General features: G+C 43.6%; 1 protein-coding gene across 1 annotated transcript; it reads right to left on the bottom strand.

Moving 5' to 3' along the window:
* Positions 1 to 494: 494 nt before the first annotated feature.
* Positions 495 to 896, bottom strand: NHLH2 (nescient helix-loop-helix 2). The gene has a single exon (XM_068962703.1). It carries the CDS (start codon positions 894 to 896, stop codon positions 495 to 497), a length of 402 nt encoding a protein of 133 aa, XP_068818804.1.
* Between the last annotated feature and the right edge of the window lie 19540 nt (positions 897 to 20436).

The following is a 20436-nucleotide window of genomic DNA, read 5'->3' as shown; positions in this document are numbered from 1 at the left end:
GATTCCCTCTCTTCCCCTCCGAATGTTTGGTGATTTGTCAATTAGTAAAAATAGCCAGATAGTCTAAAGATAAAAGCCCAGACTCTGAGCTTCTGCCCCTCATCCTTTCAAAACGTGAAGATCTGTGGGAGATGAACGCAGGAGAACTCAAAGTCTCCAGTGAGCTAAAGCAACAATCCCTAAAGGGATCCTAACACGCGGAGCGGAGGCCTGGAGGTCACTCGTCTGGGTGCCTCCAGGAGGTTCGTCTTGCCTGAAACGCACTCCTTGCAGGCCCCAGGACTCCCCAGACAACCCCACCCTTCTGGAGTCGGAAACCTTAGAGTCGCCCGGCGGACAGGAGAGAACACAGTGCGAGCCTCCTCCCGGGTCCGAGGCTCGGTGGCCGCTGTCCCGCAGGGCCGCCGCCTCCACCGCCATCCGCGCGGCGGCCGCCCCAGTGGGCCGCGTTTCACCCACTCCCGGCCAGGCGGCCCCTCGCCGCGACCCCGGCCCTAGACGTCCAGGACGTGGTTCAGATAGGAGATGTAGCAGATGGCCAGGCGCAGGATCTCGATCTTGGACAGCTTCTTGTCCGGGGGCAGCGTGGGCAGCAGTTTGCGGAGCTCGGCGAAGGCCAGGTTGAAGGCCTCCACGCGGATGCGCTCGCGGGTGGCGTGGGCCGAGCGGTACTTGGCGGTGGCGCGCCGGCGGCGGCGCTTCTCCTCGCGGCTCAGCTGCGGCGGGTGCGGGTAGAGCGCGGCCCGGCTGCCGCCCTTGCCGTCGGCCTCCTCCACCGGCTCCAGGTCCGACACGCTGCCCAGCGCCTTGGCGTCTGCGCCGCCCAGCGACTCCGGATCCGAGTGCGCCGAGCTGGGGTGGTCCGAGTCGGCGGCTTGGTCCGGACTCAGCATCATTTTGGAGGCTGAGGGGAGTCAGAAAAGCGATCAGTAAAAGGAAATGGGGCGGGGGTCCTTCTTTGGATAGGAGCGAGAGCGGGCGGGGGCCTAACCCGCCGGGCTTCCGCGCGGCCCGGGCCAACTTCCCACGGCGCTCTGGCTCGCTGCTCCGAGCGGGTCCCGCGGGGAGGGAGCGCGCCGAGGCGGGCAGACCCGAGGGCCTAGACCCGAGCCTCGGCCTGGCGCAGGAGCCGGAGAGGCCTCGCCTTGGCCCAGGCCGCATCCCGGACCTGATCCCGCGGCCTCCGGGAGGCTGAGACTGGCCTGCGGGCCTGCTCCGGGGAACCGCCGCCGGCCTGCGAGGCCGCCACTGGGTTCTATGCTTCCTTCGACTAAATACAACTCGGCCATTCCGCCTGCCTCACTTCTCCGACCCTGGCAAACGAATGAATCCGAACGACGAATCCACCTGGGTTTTGCTAGGGCACGGGGAGGCACGAAGCGCGCTTCCCGCCCAGAGGGCCTGGGGCGAAGCCGCGGGAGAGCCGGGCGCCCGCGGGCCTCGAGCGGGCCTGGGGCAAGGGGCGTCCGGGGTTTCAGAGGAACTCAGCCCTGAGCACAGACGGCCCGGTGTGGGAAGGCTTGCCCGTACCCCTCGCTCTTTTCGCAATAATCAAGAGATGACGGAACCAACGTGAAGGCTCCTTTCAATAGCAAATGGACTCATGCCCTCGCAGGCTCCCGAAGCACCATCTGTCACACAGACAGCTACACACTTCGGGGACCTAGGGACGCGGCGACGTGGGATAAGACAATGCGCCCGCAGTCTGCCGACCACCTCCCAGGAAAAGGTCGGCGGCCGGGTGGCTGCAGGAGGAGAGAAAGGAGGGAAGGCATTGGCCGGGAGGCGGGGGGATTGGGGGGGAGGCTGGCACCGCGCCTTCTGCCCCGGCCCGAGCTGCAACCCCAACCCGCAAAGTTCGGTGCTCCGGGGCGGAGAGTCGGAAGCCCGCTGCGGTCCCCGAGGCCGAGGTAGTCTGGCCTCAGATTCCTCTAAGGATGTGCTCGTAGAAAGGCCGCTGTGCCCGGCTCCTCCTGGGCGCCTGGAGGACCAGCCCCGATTGCTCGCCTACTGGGATAGGGTCGCTCCCAGCCTTGGGGCTTCAGGGAAATTCGGGCTTCGAGAAAGGGTCCGGCAGGCAGGGAAGGCACCTGCTGGGGGGCTATGCGCACCGATCGCGGGCGCCGGGAGGGCGGACCAGGCTGCCAGCCCCGGGCCCCGCGTGTGCGGCTGGGCAGGAGGGGTGCTAGCCGGGGAATAGGTCGCGTCTGCAACGTGCGGGTTTGCTCCTAGACAAAAGCTGGGGCTGTGCGATCTGCTCCCAGCGATCTGCTTCCAGCATCGCACTTGCTTAGTTAGGTGCGAATTTGGCTCTAAGGCGGCTTTCATTTCCCTACAAGGAAAACAAGTCCTCTAAGGCAAAATAAAAACAAATGCTCCAAGTGAATTACATGTGACTCTTCGGGCTTTTCACGTACACGTTTATAGGTAGAACAGCTTGCAGCTACACCTTCGCCTTGAGAGGGTATAAATAAGTAGGCGAGTAATGGAAAATTACAATAAACCACAGCATAGTTGTAGATCGGATGAAAAGTTCCTGGGTTGCCCTCAAAGCATGTTAAATTCTTCTCCAGGTGTCTTTTAAAAATATTCATATACAGCATGTCGTATATGCATTTTGTTTTTTTCAGGCATTCATGAAATACTCTATAAATGCAATATGCATAATCTAACTTAGTTCCAAGCTGGGAAAAAAGCGTTTAAAGGAGGCTTACCTTGTAAAAGCCCTTTCGATAATCTTTTCTCCAATCTTTTAGAGTTAAAATCCCAGGGAATAGCAGGGAGAAATTCCGAAATATATTAAAAGCAGCAAATATTTATTACATTCAAAAATGAAAAAGCAGCTGTCATCTCGCTGGTGTCCACAGCGAGGGACGGTATGAATGATTGTTCACTTAGTTGATAGATCAAAAAAACGCCTTTTCCTTTTAATTGTTCTCAAACATTTCGGGAAATTCGTTGTTGTTGTTTTTGTTGTTGTTTTTTTAAACGATGTGTTGAAAAGTCTCTTGCCTCTTTTCCTCTTCTGGGTCTCTATAAATAACAAAAGAGATGCAGAGATAAACACAATCACATCAAAGGACTGATTCCTCCACTTTCTAATAGCGGAAGAATCAATAAGAAAGATGGTTAAGATAAGATTCCGCTCCTGTGAGGAGGACTCTTTTCCTTCCTTTATACGGCTGAGCAGAAACTGGGGAGTGCAAAGCAGAGATGCGATCTTGCTCAGAAGTGATTTTTTTTTTTTTTTTTAGATACGGCTTTGTTCAGCTGATGTCTCCCCAGTTCCCAGGAACACAATACTGTAACTCGGGGCTAAGCTTGCCTCTTCCTCTTCCCTCCTTTACTTGTATGTTGTATAAACAGACACCTATTTCCAGTTTCAAAGTCTTTCAAGGCTTGGTTACATCGCCCACCCCCCACCCCCTCCCTTCTTTACCTTGTAGCAAAATATATAGAGTCAGTGGCTTGGAGATGCTTGGAGAAAGGTTGGTGAAAAGTGAACGTCTCCCGGAGTAACAGTGACAGGGAAGCGGAGAAAGAGGCGAGAGGGTGGGAGAGCCAGAGCAAAGAGACAGAGATGCGTGTGTGGCTTCTTGGCTCTCTTGGTACCAATTGATTCAGCCTGGAGACGGTGGAAGAGATAAAGGCTTAAGAAGGGGGATGGAATTTTTTTCCCTAAATTGATATTTAATGGGAAATCCTATTGGACAGAAACCTGGACATGAGTCACTTAATTGGACTTGACATCTGTCACAGTGTGGGAGTTTTCACAGCCCAAATATTTTAGCAGATCAGATTCCCACTGAATCTGTGCCATAAAATATAACAGTTGAAAGCAGTCCGTGATAGAAATCTTAGCCTCTAATCAGAATCTCTAGCCATAACCAGGCTAGTTTTCTTTTTCAGATTATTGATGCAATGTAGCTAAGTGCAAATAAGCAACATACTGACTATGGAAAAATTCTCCTGGCATATTATAAAACTAGCATCCTCCCTTACAATTTAGGATAATGTTTCCATGTCCTGAACATGGAAATATATATTATATATGGTGCTACAATAAACATAGATTTGCAACGACTAACATTTATTAGTGATCATTTACATTTTAAAAGACACTTCAACAAGGTTTGATTAAGCATTTTCATGTTTTTGAGAGATATTCTGTCACTGGACTAATTTTCCTGTATGATTTAAAAAAAGAGAAAAGAAAACCTTTCAATAGATTAAGTCATTGGTGAAACTGAGAACAGAATCCAGGTATTGTTATTTCGGGGATCACTATGTGAGATGATTCTACTTTTCTAAATATGTTTGTTTTTCTCTTCACCCACTCATTCATTCAGCTTAAAATATGGCATGTTACATGTGTTGGTTATTGCAGTTCATCGTTGCTTATTTTAACATGTGAATATTCAGCTGTGTGGTGGTGCACTGGGCCAAGATGTAAACACTCACAAATCATCAGTGTATTCCAGCACATAATACTTTTGCCTCACATGACCCCACAGCCCTGAATTTATATACTTTATGACAAAAGAGAAAGTCTACTTCAACTATTTGGTCACTTTGTAGAGATACTGTTATTCACCATCAATTACATATTATTTGGGATCATTTTAGCTCTTTTGACTGTGTAAGTTTAAAAGAAATAGAGTATTGCAGTCTTACCCCTCATCTCTCCAATCTGAGGCAGCATTTGTGGAAACAGGAGTCCTCACTTTCCCTCTGTGATCAATTTTGCCTTAAAAATGGGATCTATCGTCAAGAGAGGGGGGGTGATCATCCCATTCCTGGGTGTGATCCTCTGAGTTCCTCATGGCTGTCACCATTCTTGTTTGCCTTTGCAAACATTTTTCATCCTCTGAGAGATTCCTAGACCAGAATAGGGTGGAGTGGGGTCAGGGGGGCGGGGAGCACAAAGTGCCTCCACAGAAAGTGGGCACCAGCCATTTCCAGCCTTGCCTCTGCCCAGCCCCAGTACAGAATTAAAGTTATATACCCTAGGACATTTAAGTGAAGGCAGGAACTGGCTACATTTGGGTAGGAATGGAAACAGGTGCGTGTATAAATTCCCAAGACAGTGAAGATGAAAGGAGAAGGGAGGTTTCCCCAGTCTGGCTAGGAACAGCCAACACTAAACTTTCACACATGATCATAAGTGTACAAACAGTTATACACCTACTGATACTGGTACTCTTCACCTCCCCCCCACCCCATCACTCACACAAGTGGTGGGCTCTTATCAGATTCCTGCACATTCAGACTGATAGATGGAAAACCTGGTGGGTCTAATCACTGTAGCCCATGAGGCAACTCATGTCAGAGTGGGAAACAATTGGTATCTCTGGATACCCCAGTGTTGGGCGGAGGAAGGAGAAATGGGGCGATCAAGGCAAGCCAGATTCTGTTGTAGTGTGTGTGGATCCAAACACACTTTCTTTTGTCTTCAGGCTTTCTTCTTCCACACTTACAGTTGGCGTGTGCATAACTTCACACATGAGTAAGCCCATATAAACAGGTACACACTCAGATTCATATACAACCATGCCTAGACATACCTTTATGGTCATAAACACGAATTCACACTTGCATACACTCATTCTTTCTTCCAGGAAAGCCCCCCACCCCTCTCCTACCACCACCTTCATCTTTTCTAAGACCCCCCCTGGCACAGATGGCCCCACCTTCTGTGCTCTATAAGCACTCTTTTCATATCTCGCTTAGAGACTACACATTGTGTTGCCAGGACTCTTGGTTTCTATGCCTGGGGCTCTCACTAGTCTGTGATGCTTCCAGGGAGGACCAGCACCCTTGTCTGAGACAAGGTGACAATGACTTGACTCCCTGGGTACAGAGGCACCCAGGATGTCTGTAACACAGAAACACTTCCTCCAAAAGACACCTATGGTTTCAGTTGTACCCATTTTCTCTCCTATAATAGTGAGGATAACAATCCTGTCCAACTCACTTCACAGACTGGTAATGAAACTCACTGTATGTAAAGCTATTTTATAAAATACTAAGCACCAGACAAATTAAGATATTATGAATTATTACCCCTAATACTGAATAATATTATTAAATCAGTGGGGAGGTGGTAAGCAGTGATTAAAAAAATATATAACTTCCTGGCTCTATCATATGCCAGCTAGGTGAATTTAAGGAAGTTATGTAACCTTTCTGGACCTCAGTTTTCTATCTGTAAAATGGGATTAACAAAATTATGTCATGTTATATATTTTTTCCAAAGATGAGTGAGATAATGTGTGTAAAGCACTTAAACTAATGCTGAGTTTATTTAGTCTTTAACTTATAAATATATATTTATATTGTTTGGTCGTTGTATTGTTGTTCAGTTGCTCATTCGTGTTCTACTCTTTGCAATCCCATAGACTGCAGTACGCCAGGCTTCCCTTCAGAGGAGTTGGTCCTTCAACGTCTCTCGGAGCTTGCTCAAACTCATGTCCATTGAGTCAGTGATGCCATCCAACCATCTCATCCTCTATTGCCCCTTCTCCTCCTGCCCTCAATCTTTCCTGGCATCAGGGTCTTTTCCAGTGAGTTGGCTCTTATCATCAGGTGGCCAAAATAGCTTCAGCTTTAGCATCAGTCCTTCCAAATATATAATATTTAATTTACTGTCATGCTAAATAAGTGTTAATATTGTTAATATTATTACTATTATTCAATATAAATATGTATACAAATACATATTGAGAAGAAGAAATATAAATGAAGTTACATGAAATATACACATATCCCGTATACTCACTCAGATTGTGTGTATCTGTATGTGTATGTTTGTGTGTGTATATATACATATACATATGGAAACTAACCTAGAGTGATCACTTTTCATGTATCCAACATAGGTCAAGGGACTTTATGTGTATTAACTCATTTATCTTCACCACAAAGCCATGAGGTAGGCCCTGTTGCATGCAAGGAAACTGGGACACGGAGAACTAGTCTATTCAAGGTCACATAGTTAATAAATTGTAAGGCCAATATTTAGACTCAGGTTGCAAAGAGTCGGACACGACTGAGTGACTAAACTGAACTGAGCTGAACTGGAGTATATATTCAGAAACTGCAACCACTATGCATTATTGCTTCTACGGTTATGGTTTTCTACACAAAGATACTCATATAGAAGAATTATTCACCAAAAGAAATGTATATTTTGAGAGAGAAATCTATATACACACAAGGATCATATATAAATTACTATATTTTGCGTCCGGAGGTAGTCAGAGAGTCACAGTAATTTTTAAAAACTTATTGTGCATCTAACATTGTGCCAGACACTGTGAGACTACAAAGGCTTTATAATTATTTGTTAATTTCACTAGACAGCTATTTCCAATCTATTTCCTTAAATTTTGCACCCCATCAGTAAAAATTTTCAGCATACATATCCAGGGTATATATGTTCATTATTAATAAACTTTATACATGTACTATTGTAGCATATTTTGTAAGTATAAGCATATGCAAAAAAGACATTTTAAGAGTGATAATTTTACTCATTAGCATATAAAAACCTCTAGCAGCATATTATTGGTAATAGATAGTTTTAAGAGCAATAAGCTTTATTTTACTATAGTTATTGGTTAATCCTTTCTGATAACATGACTTGATCTGATTTGGAGTTCAACTTTTTTAGAGTCTGGTTTTTATGGCTAATATGGCAGAAATAGATACAAAATACAAAATTCAAAGACCCAAATAATATAAAAATTCAAAGACCCAAATTTAAGTTCATTATTGGTTGTGCTAACTAAATTATGATTCTCATTTTTCTACCTGACCTATCAAATATGCCAGAATGGAAGTAAAAGTTGCTCAGTCGTGTCCAACTCTTTGTGACCCAGCTATTCACTCTTTGTGAATTCATGGAATTCTCCAGGCCAGAATACTGGAGTGGATAGCCATTCCCTTCTCCAGGGGACCTTCCCAACCCAGGGATCAAACCCAGTTCTCCCGCATTGCAGGCAGATTCTTTACCAGCTAGCCACCAGGGAAGCCCAAGAATACTGGAGTGGGTAGCCTATTCCTTCTCCAGGGGATCTTCTGGACCCAGGAATCTAATCGAGGTCTCCTGCAGTGCAGGCGGATTCTTTAGCAACTGAGCTAGCGGGGAAGCCCTAAATATGCCAAAGTTTTGTTGAAATTTGATTAGCAAATTTCTTTCTATTATGAATTATTCTTTTTTAACAAATGGGTTCAAAGCCCTGAATCTTTTTATTTGGAAAATACTTTAACAGTTTGGGAATTTCTATTTCCAAGTGTTCTGTGTTCAAATACAAGAGATTTGGGGCTTATCTGATGGCTCAGCCAGTAAAGAATCTGTCTGCAATGAAGGAGACACAGGAGACACGGGTTCAATTCCTGAGTCAGGAAGATCCCCTGGAGGAGGAAATGGCAACCCACTCTAGTATTCTTGCCTGGAGAATCCCCATAGACAGAGGAGCCTGGTGGGCTGCAGTCCATGGGGTGGCAAAGAGTCAGACACGACTGAGTGACTAAGCATACAGCACACAGCAAGCTACTGACAGCTCTTTGTCATCAAAGAAAAACGAAGTTGGAACACTAACCTTAAAGTCAAATAATTCTTTGACTGTTTTGCCATGTGCTAGCCAGCATATCTCATTGTGGGGCAGCAGAATATACGCTCTCTTCCAGTTTCCTATATTGCAAAGATTCAACTATAGTTTAAAGGCCTCCTATTTCTAATAATTACTTGGCTCTATCTTGTGCCCTTCTGTTCCAACTTCCTTACAGAAAAGTCTTGCATAGGAATTATTTAGTGAATCAATTTTGTTTGTGATAGAATCTTTGGCCCTAGACTCTATATTTATTTGAGTTAAAGCAGCCATATTCTCAGTGGTTACACCTCCACAATTTTTCCATAAGTAATCTTTTTATTAAAGATCATTTTAGTGGTGAGTGTATCTTCTCCCCTACATTTTACCTTTAATGCCCTCTTAAAAAGAGAAGCTTTTCACGTATTTCATTATTGAAACAGAATTTGTAAAGTACCATGGCTGAAGCATGTTGGAAATAGCTGCTGTTCTTTCATCCAACTAAGTAACAAACTTCCAACACCACATAAATTGTTTTAATAGTTGTTTCTTCACATCTTCAGCAATGTTTCTCAAGTGTCCATCAAAGGAATTTGCCAATATGGGAATGCATTTTAAGTTTGTCACTCTATTAGCTTCTGTGTTCTCTTTCAGCCATTTCCTGCAGTATTTGGCTTTTGCTATAAAGTAAAAAACCTCAAAAGAGACTTCTAAACTTTTATCATTATATTGAGTGAAATGTTTAAAAGTAGTAGATCTTGAGTATGGCAGGATTTTAAACATCCCTGAAGAAATTCAAGAGGTTTGCATTTAGGTTTTGGATGCTTTCTTTTTTTTTTTTTCAGTCAGTTCATTTAAGAATAGTTTGTATAGCATAAAATTCCCCCTTCAAACGTGTTCAGTTCTATGAATTTGACAAATGTTACATTCATGTAACCATCACAAAGTACATAGCATTTCCATCCCCCTAAAAAGTTCCCTGTACCCCTTAGTAGCCAATCCCTTTATCCACACCTAGTCTCAGGCAGCTAGAATCTGATTTCTGTTCCTGTAGTTTAGTTTTGCCTTTTCTAGATGACATAAAAATGGAATCATAGTATGTAAACTTTTGAGCCTGGCATCTTTCTCTTAGCATAAAGCTTTTGAGATCCATCCAGTTGCTGGGTGTATCAGATGTTCCCTCCTCTTTTGTACTATGCAGTACTGCATGGTATGCATGGAACACAATTTCTCCATTCATAAGACCTTTGAGTTTTTCCGGTTAGATATTAAGAATATAGCTAACAATCTGGTGTAACTGTGCACAGACAGGTACTTATGAGGGCATAAGTATACAGTTCTGGGTACACAACTAGAGGTGAGATTGTTAGCATGTATGGTGAGTGTTTGCTAAACGTTATTAGAAACTGCCACCTGTTTTAGAAGGTAGTTGTACCATCTGCATTTTCACCAGCAACACTGTAGTTGTTCCACAACTTCCCTATGTTTGTTATTGTAACTTTAAAGAACATATTTTAAGCCATTGTAACAGGTGTCTTGTGGTATCTCACTGTAATTTTATTTTGTATTTACCCCCTTTTAGCTTTATTGAGATATATAATGTTAATAAATGGCATGCATTTAGAGTGTACATGAGTTTAGGCATATATGTAAAACCCTGAAATCACCACCACAATCAAGATGGTGAACATATCCATCATAATCTTTGCAGCCCATCTCCTCTCATTGTCCCTTCTCCTCCCATGGAGAAGCTTTGGTCTACTTTCTGTAACTAGCGCTTGTTTTGCATTTTTAGAATTTTGTATAAGTAGAATCATATCCTATGTTCTCTTTTTTGTTTACCTTCTTTCAACCTCAGTTATTCTTTTGAGATTCATCCATGTTGTTGCGTGTATCAAAGTCTGTCCCTTTTTTTCTTTCCTTTTTTTGTTAAAGTGAAAGCAGGTTTATTGAGAGAGAACCACATTCCATAGGCAGAATGTGGTCCTTCACAGAAGGCGAGAGCAGCCAAATCTGTTCCTTGATACTACAGAGGAGTACTCATTTTACTGTTTCCAGGGAATTTCCTGGTGGTCCAGTGGGTTAGAACTCCATCTTTCTACTGCAGGGGGCACCAGTTTGATCCCTGATTGGGAAACTGCTGCTGCTACTGCTGCTAAGTCGCTTCAGTCGTGTCCAACTCTGTGCAACCCCATAGACGGCAGCCCAACAGGCTCCCCCGTCCCTGGGATTCTCCAGCCAAGAACACTGGAGTGGGTTGTCATTTCCTTCTCCAATGCATGAAAGTGAAGTTGCTCAGTCGTGTCCGACTCTTCAAGACCCCATGGACTGCAGCCTACCAGGCTCCTCCGTCCATGGGATTTTCCAGGCAAGAGTACTGGAGTGGGGTGCCATCGCCTTCTCTGGATTGGGAAACTAAGATCCTGCAAACCATACAGTATGACCAAAACTCATTTTATCATTTCCAGAACTCTTTATATAATTTTGTAGATATAAGTTCCTGTTGGGTAATGTGTTTCTTTTGCCTGGAGAACATTCTTTATTTTGATTACCTCTCGTCCAAGGTAAGGAGCAGCAGTTGTGCTTTGCTGGAGCAGCCGTGAAGAGATACCCCACGTCCAAGGTAAGAGAAATCCAAGTAAGACAGTAGGTGTTGCAAGATGACAGACACACTGAAACCATAATCACAGAAAGATAGTCAATCTAATCACACTAGGACCACAGCCTTGAATACTCAATGAAACTAAGCCATGCCCTGTGGGGCCACCCAAGACGGGCGGGCATGGTGGAGAGGTCTGACACAATGTGGTCCACTGGAGAAGGGAATGGCAAACCACTTCAGTATTCTTGCCTTGAGAACCCCATGAACAGTATGAAAAGGCAAAATGATAGGATACTGAAAGAGGAACTCCCCAGGTCAGTAGGTGCCCAATATGCTACTGGAGATCAATGGAGAAATAACTCCAGAAAGAATGAAGGGATGGAGCCAAAGCAAAAACAATACCCAGTTGTGGATGTGACTGGTGATAGAAGCAAGGTCTGATGCTGTAAAGAGCAATATTGCATAGGAACCTGGAATGTCAGGGCCATGAATCAAGGCAAATTGGAAGTGGTCAAACAAGAGATGGCAAGAGTGAACGTCGACATTCTAGGAATCAGTGAACTAAAATGGACTGCAATGGGTGAATTTAACTTAGATGACCATTATATCTACTACTGTGGGCAGGAATCCCTTAGAAGAAATGGAGTAGCCATCATGGTCAACAAAAGAGTCTGAAATGCAGTACTTGGATGCAATCTCAAACACGACAGAATGATTTCTGTTCGTTTCTAAGGCAAACCATTCAATATCACAGTAATCCAAGTCTATGCCCCAACCAGTAAAGCTGAAGAAGCTGAAGTTGAACGGTCCTACAAAGACCTACAAGACCTTTTAGAACTAACACCCAAAAAAGATGTCCTTTTCATTATAGGGGACTGGAATGCAAAAGTAGGAAGTCAAGAAACACCTGGATTAACAGGCAAATTTGGCCTTGGAATGTGGAATGAAGCAGGGCAAAGACTAAGAGAGTTTTGCCAAGAAAATGCACTGGTCATAGCAAACACCCTCTTCCAACAACACAAGAGAAGACTCTACACATGGACATCACCAGATGGTCAACACCAAAATCAGACTGATTATATTCTTTGCAGCCAAAGATAGAGCAGCTCTATAGAGTCAACAAAAACAAGACCGGGAGCTGACTGCGGCTCAGATCATGAACTCTTTATTGCCAAATTCAGACTGAAATGGAAGAAAGTAGGGAAAACCACTAGACCATTCAGGTATGACCTAAATCATATCCCTTATGATTATACAGTGGAAGTGAGAAATAGATTTAAGGGCCTAGATCTGATAGATAGAGTGCCTGATGAACTATGGACAAAGGTTCGTGACATTGTACAGGAGACAGGGATCAAGACCATCCCCAAGAAAAAGAAATGCAAAAAAGCAAAATGGCTGTCTGAGGAGGCCTTACAAATAGCTGTGAAAAGAAGAGAAGCGAAAAGCAAAGGAGAAAAGGAAAGATACAAGCATCTGAATGCAGAGTTCCAAAGAATAGCAAGAAGAAATAAGAAAGCCTTCCTCGGTGATCAATGCAAAGAAATAGAGGAAAACAACAGAATGGGAAAGAGTAGAGATCTCTTCAAGAAAATTAGACACACCAAGGGAACATTTCATGCAAAAATGGGCTCAATAAAGGACAGAAATGGTATGGACCTAACAGAAGCAGAAGATATTAAGAAGAGGTGGCAAGAATACACAGAAGAACTATACAAAAAAGATCTTCACAACCAAGATAATCACAATGGTGTGATCACTCTCCTAGAGCCAGACATCCTGGAATGTGAAGTCAAGTGGGCCTTATGAAGCATCACTACAAACAAAGCTAGTGGAGGTGATGGAATTCCAGTTGAGCCATTTCAAATCCTAAAGGATGATGTTGTAAAAGTGCTGCATTCAATATGCCAGCAAATATGGAAAGCTCAGCAGTGGCCACAGGACTGGAAAAGGTCAGTTTTCATTCCAATCCCAAAGAAAGGCAATGCCAAAGAATGCTCAAACTACTGCACAATTGCACTCATCTCACATGCTAGCAAAGTAATGCTCAAAATTCTCCAAGCCAGGCTTCAGCAATACATGACCCGTGAACTCCCTGATGTTCAAGCTGGTTTTAGGAAAAGCAGAGGAACCAGAGATCAAATTGCCAACATCTGCTGGATCATGGAAAAGCAAGAAAGTTCCAGAAAGACATCTATTTCTGCTTTATTGACTATGCCAAAGCCTTTGACTGTGTGGATCACAATAAACTGTGGAAAATTCTGAAAGAGATGGGAATACCAGACCGCCTGACCTGTCTCTTGAGAATCCTGTATGCAGATCAGGAAGCAACAGTTATAACTGGACATGGAACCACAGACTGGTTCCAAATTGGGAAAGAAGTACATCAAGGCTGTATATTGTCACCCTGCTTATTTAACTTCTATGCGGAGTACATCATGAGAAACGCTGGGCTGGAAGAAGCACAAGCTGGAATCAAGATTGCCGGGAGAAACATCAATAACCTCAGATATGCAGATGACACCACCCTTATGGCAGAAAGTGAAGAAGAACTAAAAAGCCTCTTGATAAAAGTGAAAGAGGAGAGTGAAAAAGTTGGCTTAAAGCTCAACATTCAGAAAACGAAGATCATGGCATCCAGTCCCATCATTTCATGGCAAATAGATGGGGAAACAATGGAAACAGTGTCAGACTTTATTTTGGGGGGCTCCAAAATCACTGCAGATGGTGACTGCAGCCATGAAATTAAAAGACGCTTACTCCTTGGAAGAACAGTTATGACCAACCTAGATAGCATTATTTAAAAGCAGAGACATTACTTTGCCAACGAAGGTCCGTCTAGTCAAGGCTATGATTTTTCCAGTGGTCATGTATGGATGTGAAAGTTGGACTGTGAAGAAAGCTGAGCACAGAAGAATTGATGCTTTTGAACGGTGGTGTTGGAGAGACTCTTGAGAATCCCTTGGACTGCAAGAAGATCCAGCCAGTCTATCGTAAAGAAAATCAGTCCTGAATATTCATTGGAAGGACTGATGTTGAAGCTGAAACTCCAATACTTAGGCCACCTGATGGGAAGAGCTGACTCATTTGAAAAGACTCTGATGCTGGGAGGGATTAGAGGCAGGAGGAGAAGGGGACGACAGAGGATGAGACGGTTGGATGGCATCACCAACTCAATGGACATGAGTTTGGGTAAACTCTGGGAGTTGGTGATGGACAGGGGGTGGCATGGCGTGCTGCGGTTCATGGGGTCGCAAAGAGTCGAACACAACTGAGCAACTGAACTGAACTGAACCATTCTCTTATCCTCCTGGGACTCCAAACACAAGTATGTTATAATGTTTAATACTGTTCTAGCTCTTTTGGATGCTCTGTTATCTTGCTGTTAGTGTCCTTGTTTTATTCTTCTTTCACTTTGGATTTTTGTTCGGATAATTTCTATTGACAGATCTTCAAATTAAGTGATTCTCTCAGCTGGTTCAGTCTACTAATGAACATGCTGGAGGCATTCTTCATATCCAGTGTTGGGTTTTTATTTCTAGCAGTTCCATCTTTCCTGAAGTTCCCCATCTCTTTATGCATGTTGTTTATCTTTTCCACTGTAGCCTTTTATATATTAATCATAGTTACTGTAAAGTCACTGTCTAGTAGTTTCAACATTTGGGTGTCACCTGAGTTTTCTCCTGTTTATCGCATTGTCTCTTAACAGCAGGGTGTGTGTGTATGATATTTTTGAGTAAAAACCATATATTGCTTGTGGCACAAGAGAGAATAAAATAAATATAAATTATGCCAGGAAATAAGCATGACTGTTCTTCTGTTAAGTCGTTAATATGGAGGGCTGAGTCAGGAGAGTCAATCTCGTTGGGAATTGAGCTGGCCTTGGGTTTTACTGGTGCTATACTTACCATCAGTACCCCAAATTCTTTTAGTAGTGGACTGCCTTTGCCTTGTGCTTCAGATGGGAACTGTTATGCCAGAGGCTTTTCTTAGGATTGGTGATCCACCATCAGCTTTTAGGTTTCTTGCATGCTAGCACCACAGAGAAGATCTCTCACCACAGACTCAGCCTTGGACAGATCATGCTTTGCTACTTCCATTTGGGACAAGAGAATTTCTCTGTCGTTCTACCCCAGTCTGAGTCTTAGGGGGAACCTATGTCCTTGAGCCTCAGATATGCAGTCCCTCTCTGCATTCCTGCTCTTCCTCCTGATGGCAGCCAAATTCTGCTTTGTATTTATGCCTAATGTTGGGCAGCTTCCCCTCTCCCAGTGGTAGGAAATTTCTACTTGATATCAGTTGAGGATTTGAGGCTCAAGATGGTTTTGTGGCCCTCCCCTAGAGAGAGTCTCTTCTTATGCCTTTCCTTCCTCCCACAGTGCATCTTTTTCCTGTGTCTTGAGCAAAAACCTTTGCCTCTCCTCCCCTAGAAGCTTGCAGTTTTTGCTTCACATGCAAGAGTCTGGGGAAGTGCATGGTGTTTTGTGTCAGACCCCACACTTGTTAGTTACCTTCTGTATACATGCTCTACCTCTAGTCTTTTTCATGAGCACTCAGTAGAGGTCCAAAAATAAGGGCTTGTGAACAAGATAAACTCCTCTGGGTTGGGGCCCTCATTATTCTGAACTGACACGCCAGCCCACACTTGGCCTTTGGCAGTTCCTTAAATTTGTAGCTATTTCTCTTTCTTCTCTTGTGTCATAGACTGTGCCTCTTTCTTGAGTGCTCTGCCATGGGAGAGAGTTTTTGTCTTCTGTCTCTCCTTAGAAGGGTTTGGGGGACTTCCCTAGTGGTCCAGTGGTTAAGAGATCATGCTCCCAAGGCGTGGGGCATGAGTTCAATCCCTGGTCAGAGAACTAAGATCCTGCAAGCTACACAATGAGGCAGAAAAAAAAGTTTGTAACACAAGTTGTTCAATTGTCTTATTACCTCAGCTCTCTGATAGGTTCAATACAAGTTAGGGTTTTGGGTTTTTCTGGATTATTCTCATTTTTAGGATGGAAACAACATTCTCTGCAGCTTTTTACATCTAAATCAGAAGTGAAACTTCATGCTTAATATTTTAAAATCTTGGTTATTGTCATGGCATTGAGCTATCATTAGCTTTATCTCAAGGTAAAAGATACACTTAGATTGACTTTCATTATGAATTAATTAACATTCTTGATAATTTAGAGTTTTGGGACATGTTCTTATTGGATCTGTTTAGATCAACATTGTTCTTTTTTATTAAAATGTGGTTGATGAAGGGTTCCTTTTAGCAGTGGACTGAGTGATGGTTATCATTTTTTTTGTTTCTTTGTGCCTGTTTTATTAGTATTATGTTTAATTTATGGCATCTTTAAATGGATTTTTTAAGCCACTTGTCTCTTTGTGAGGGTTAATTTTCTTAAAGCTAGATAATATAATTGCAAATCCTCTTAACCAAGCACATCAAGCTGCAATGTGTCACAGTACACTGAAAGTGATTAAATGACTGAGATCTCCACTGACAACCCCTGTAAGTTTGACACATCCCACTCTTCCCCAAGGATCCTCTTATACTACACATGACTTATGATTATAGGACATAAATATCAACTGAGGGAACCAGGATCAATTCTCCTATTAAATATTCAGTTCAGTTCAGCTGCTCAGTCATGTCCGACTCTTTGCGACCCCATGAATTGCTGCACACCAGGCCTCTCTGTCCATCACCAACTCCCGGAGTTCACTCAGACTCGCGTCCATCAAGTCAGTGATGCCATCCAGCCATCTCATCCTCGGTCGTCCCCTTCTCCTCCTGCCCCCAATCCCTCCCAGCATCAAAGTCTTTTCCAATGAGTCAACTCTTCGCATGAGGCGGCCAAAGTACTGGAGTTTCAGCTTTAGCATCATTCCTTCCAAAAAAATCCCAGGGTTGATCTCCTTCAGAATGGACTGGTTGGATCTCCTTGCAGTCCAAGGGACTCTCAAGAGTCTTCTCCAACACCACAGTTCAAAAGCATCAGTTCTTTGGTGCTCAGCCTTCTTCACAGTCCAACTCTCACATTCATACATGACCACTGGAAAAACCATAGCCTTGACTAGACGGACCTTAGTCAGCAAAGTAACGTCCCTGCTTTTGAATAAGCTATCTAGGGTGGTGATAACTTTGCTTCCAAGGAGTAAGCATCTTTTAATTTCATGGCTGCAGTCACCATCTGCAGTGATTTTGGAGCCCCCAAAAATAAACTCTGACACTGTTTCCACTAGTTCTCCATCTATTTCCCATGAAGTGATGGGACTGGATGCCATAAGCTTCATTTTCTGAATGTTGAGCTTTAAGCCAACTTTTTCACTCTCCTCTTTTACTTTCATCAAGAGGTTTTTTAGTTCCTCTTTACTTTCTGCCATAAGGGTGGTGTCATCTGCATATCTGAGGTTATTGATATTTCTCCCGGCAATCTTGATTCCAGCTTGTGTTTCTTCCAGTCCAGCATTTCTCATGATGTACTCTGCATAGAAGTTAAATAAGCAGGGTGACAATATACAGCCTTGACATACTCCTTTTCCTATTTGGAACCAGTCTATTGTTCCATGTTCAGTTCTAACTGTTGCTTCCTGGCCTGCATACAGATTTCTCAAGTGGCAGGTCAGGTGGTCTGGTATTGCCATCTCTTTCAGAATTTTCCACAGTTTATTGTGATCCACAAACTTTATTTCTTTATTTTTGAATTTATTTTCGGCTGCACTGGGTCTTCATTGCTACATGCAGGCTTTTCTCTAACTGTGATGCGTGGGGGTCCCTCTCCAGTTGCGGTGTGTGGGCTTCTCGCCAAGGTGGCTTCTCTTGTTGAGGAGCACAGGCCCCAGAGCATCCTGACTTCAGTCGTGACAGCTCAGTTGCTCCGCGGCATGTGGGATCTTCCCGGACCAGGGATTGAACCTGTGTTCCCTGCATCAGCAGGCAGATTCTTAACCACTAGACCACCAGGGAAGTCCTGATTTCTTTTTTTAGGTAAAAAGTTTGTTAGAATATTAGAAAGAGCAATTACAAATGTAAGAAATTATAGTATTTTCTCCCCAAACTTCAACAGATGTTCCTGTTCATCTCCCTGGCTTGCATATGTCCTACTTATCAGACGCTGCAATAGACTGAGTGCTTTGAGGATGGAACTTGCATCTCAGTTGCTGTTCTTCTCAATGCCTGGCATAGATCTGATATTTTGTGCTCTGGCAAATTTTGTACTTGTTGCATAAGTACCATGAACACATGGTTCCGAACTTCAGGAAGACTTATTTTTCACCAAATGGATTGGGTCAATTATGACAGCCATGTTAAAAAAAAAATAGAATAGAAGCCTCTCTAAGATACTATATATTTACTAAATTGTATCATATTGATGATAACATCCACTTGATTTTAGAGACAGGAGTTAAATACAGATTGAAGGAGTCTTAGAAGTACAGAGAAATGGTCCACTTTGGCTGAGCTGTGACATTGGGGAACACTGCAGTCACCAGGGACAAAAGTGGCCTTTCCATCAAGGAGGACGAAGTGGAGCAGGGGCAGGGCCTGGTTGGGTATATGGTCATAAGGGATCATGACCACACCAGCAGCCTGGCAGCAGGGCGAGGGCTGAGGAGACTGTTCAAGTAGAAGTCCCTTATTGGCGCTAACTGTGGTGGCGATTTCTGCCCTCCGATGGCTTTCAGCTGATTCAGCAGAAGCCAGTGCACTGGGACAGTCACAGAACCACAAAGTAGAATGTACATCACCGTGGCCTCTTCCCCTCCGTATCGCCCCTCAAATGCATACATTTGTCTTTGCTTGGCTTACTTAGCTTCAAAAACAAGTATTTCTTTAGTGATCAAATGAGGCAGGTACAATAGAAGGCATCAGAGTTAAAGAAGAATAAAGTATAACTCCTGCCCTTAAGGAACGTAGTCCTAGGAGGGAGAGAGACACGTAAAAGGAGCATTTACATATCACACACCAAGTACCAGGATAGACTTTGAACAATACCTTATGGGACATCAGAGGAGAGACAACTAATCCAGTTTTAGGGGAAAGGGAGAAGGGCTGAAGAGGAATGGTGTGCATCAGAGACAGCTTCTTAGAGAAATGAACAACCAAGCTGAGTCTTAAAGGTTGAGTTACATTAACTTAGGTAATGAGGGGATAAGAGAGCTCTTCTAAGCAGAGGAAACACAAATGCGACTCAGTTGGAAGGTATCAGGCAGGTGGTAGAAGATTAGTCTAGAGAGTTAAGCAGGGACCTGTTCATCGAGGGTCTTAAACCACATGCTAAATAGCTTAGAAGAGATGAAACAGGGAACAAAGTCTGAATTATGTTACATTTGTGTCAGTAGTACAGAAGAAGGCTGAAGAAAGAAGACCTGCAGGGAGATTGCTGTAGTAATCTAGCTGAGAGATGGTGGAGGCTTGAGTTAAGGTCAGGATGAGGAGATGGGTACAAGGAGTGTGTCGGTGGTGACAGCAGAATATGAGACCGTGGGTGGAGCTCAAATCTCCACCTTGAGTGGGGTTTGAGACAAAAGGAGAAGAGACTTACAGGTAGATAACGAGTGCGGTGGGGGATTTTGTATTCATTTTTTTTTAATTGAAATATAGTTGATTTACAATATCATGTTCGTTTCAGGTGTAAAGTACAGTAATTCAGATATATATATATATATATTTTTTCCTTCTTCAGATTCTGTTCTCTTATAGATTGTTACAAAATATTGAATAGAGCTCCCTGTGCTATACAGTAGGTCCTTGCTGACTGTCTATTTTACGTATAGTGAAGTGTAAATCTTAATCCCAGCCTCCTAATTTATCCCTCCTCCCCACTGCCCCTTCCCCCTTTGGCGACCATGAATTTGTTCTCTATAGCTGTGAGACTCTGTTTGGGAAATAAATTATAACTTTTTAAATGATTCCATATATAAGTGATATCATATGATATTTATCTTTCTCTTTCTGACTTACTTCACTTAATATGATAATCTCTACGTCCATTCATGTTGCTGCAAATGGCACTATTTCATTCTTTTTTATGGCCGAGTAATATTTCAGTGTGTGTGTGTGTGTATGTCTGTCTGTGTGTGTGTGTGTGTCTGTCTGTGTGTGTCTGTGTCTGTGTGTGTATGTGTGTGTCTCTGTGTCTGTGTATGTGTCTCTGTGTGTGCCTGTGTCTGTGTGTGTGTCTGTGTGTGTATCTCTGTCTGTGTGTATGTGTGTGTGTCTTTGCGTGTGTGTGTCTCTGTGTATGTGTC

The sequence above is a fragment of the Capricornis sumatraensis genome, chromosome 2, assembly GCF_032405125.1.
Source record: "Capricornis sumatraensis isolate serow.1 chromosome 2, serow.2, whole genome shotgun sequence".
In the NCBI taxonomy this organism is placed as follows: Eukaryota; Metazoa; Chordata; class Mammalia; order Artiodactyla; family Bovidae; genus Capricornis; species Capricornis sumatraensis.
The sequence above is the reverse complement of the archived record's forward strand: the minus strand, read 5'-3'. Positions and strand labels throughout refer to the sequence as shown.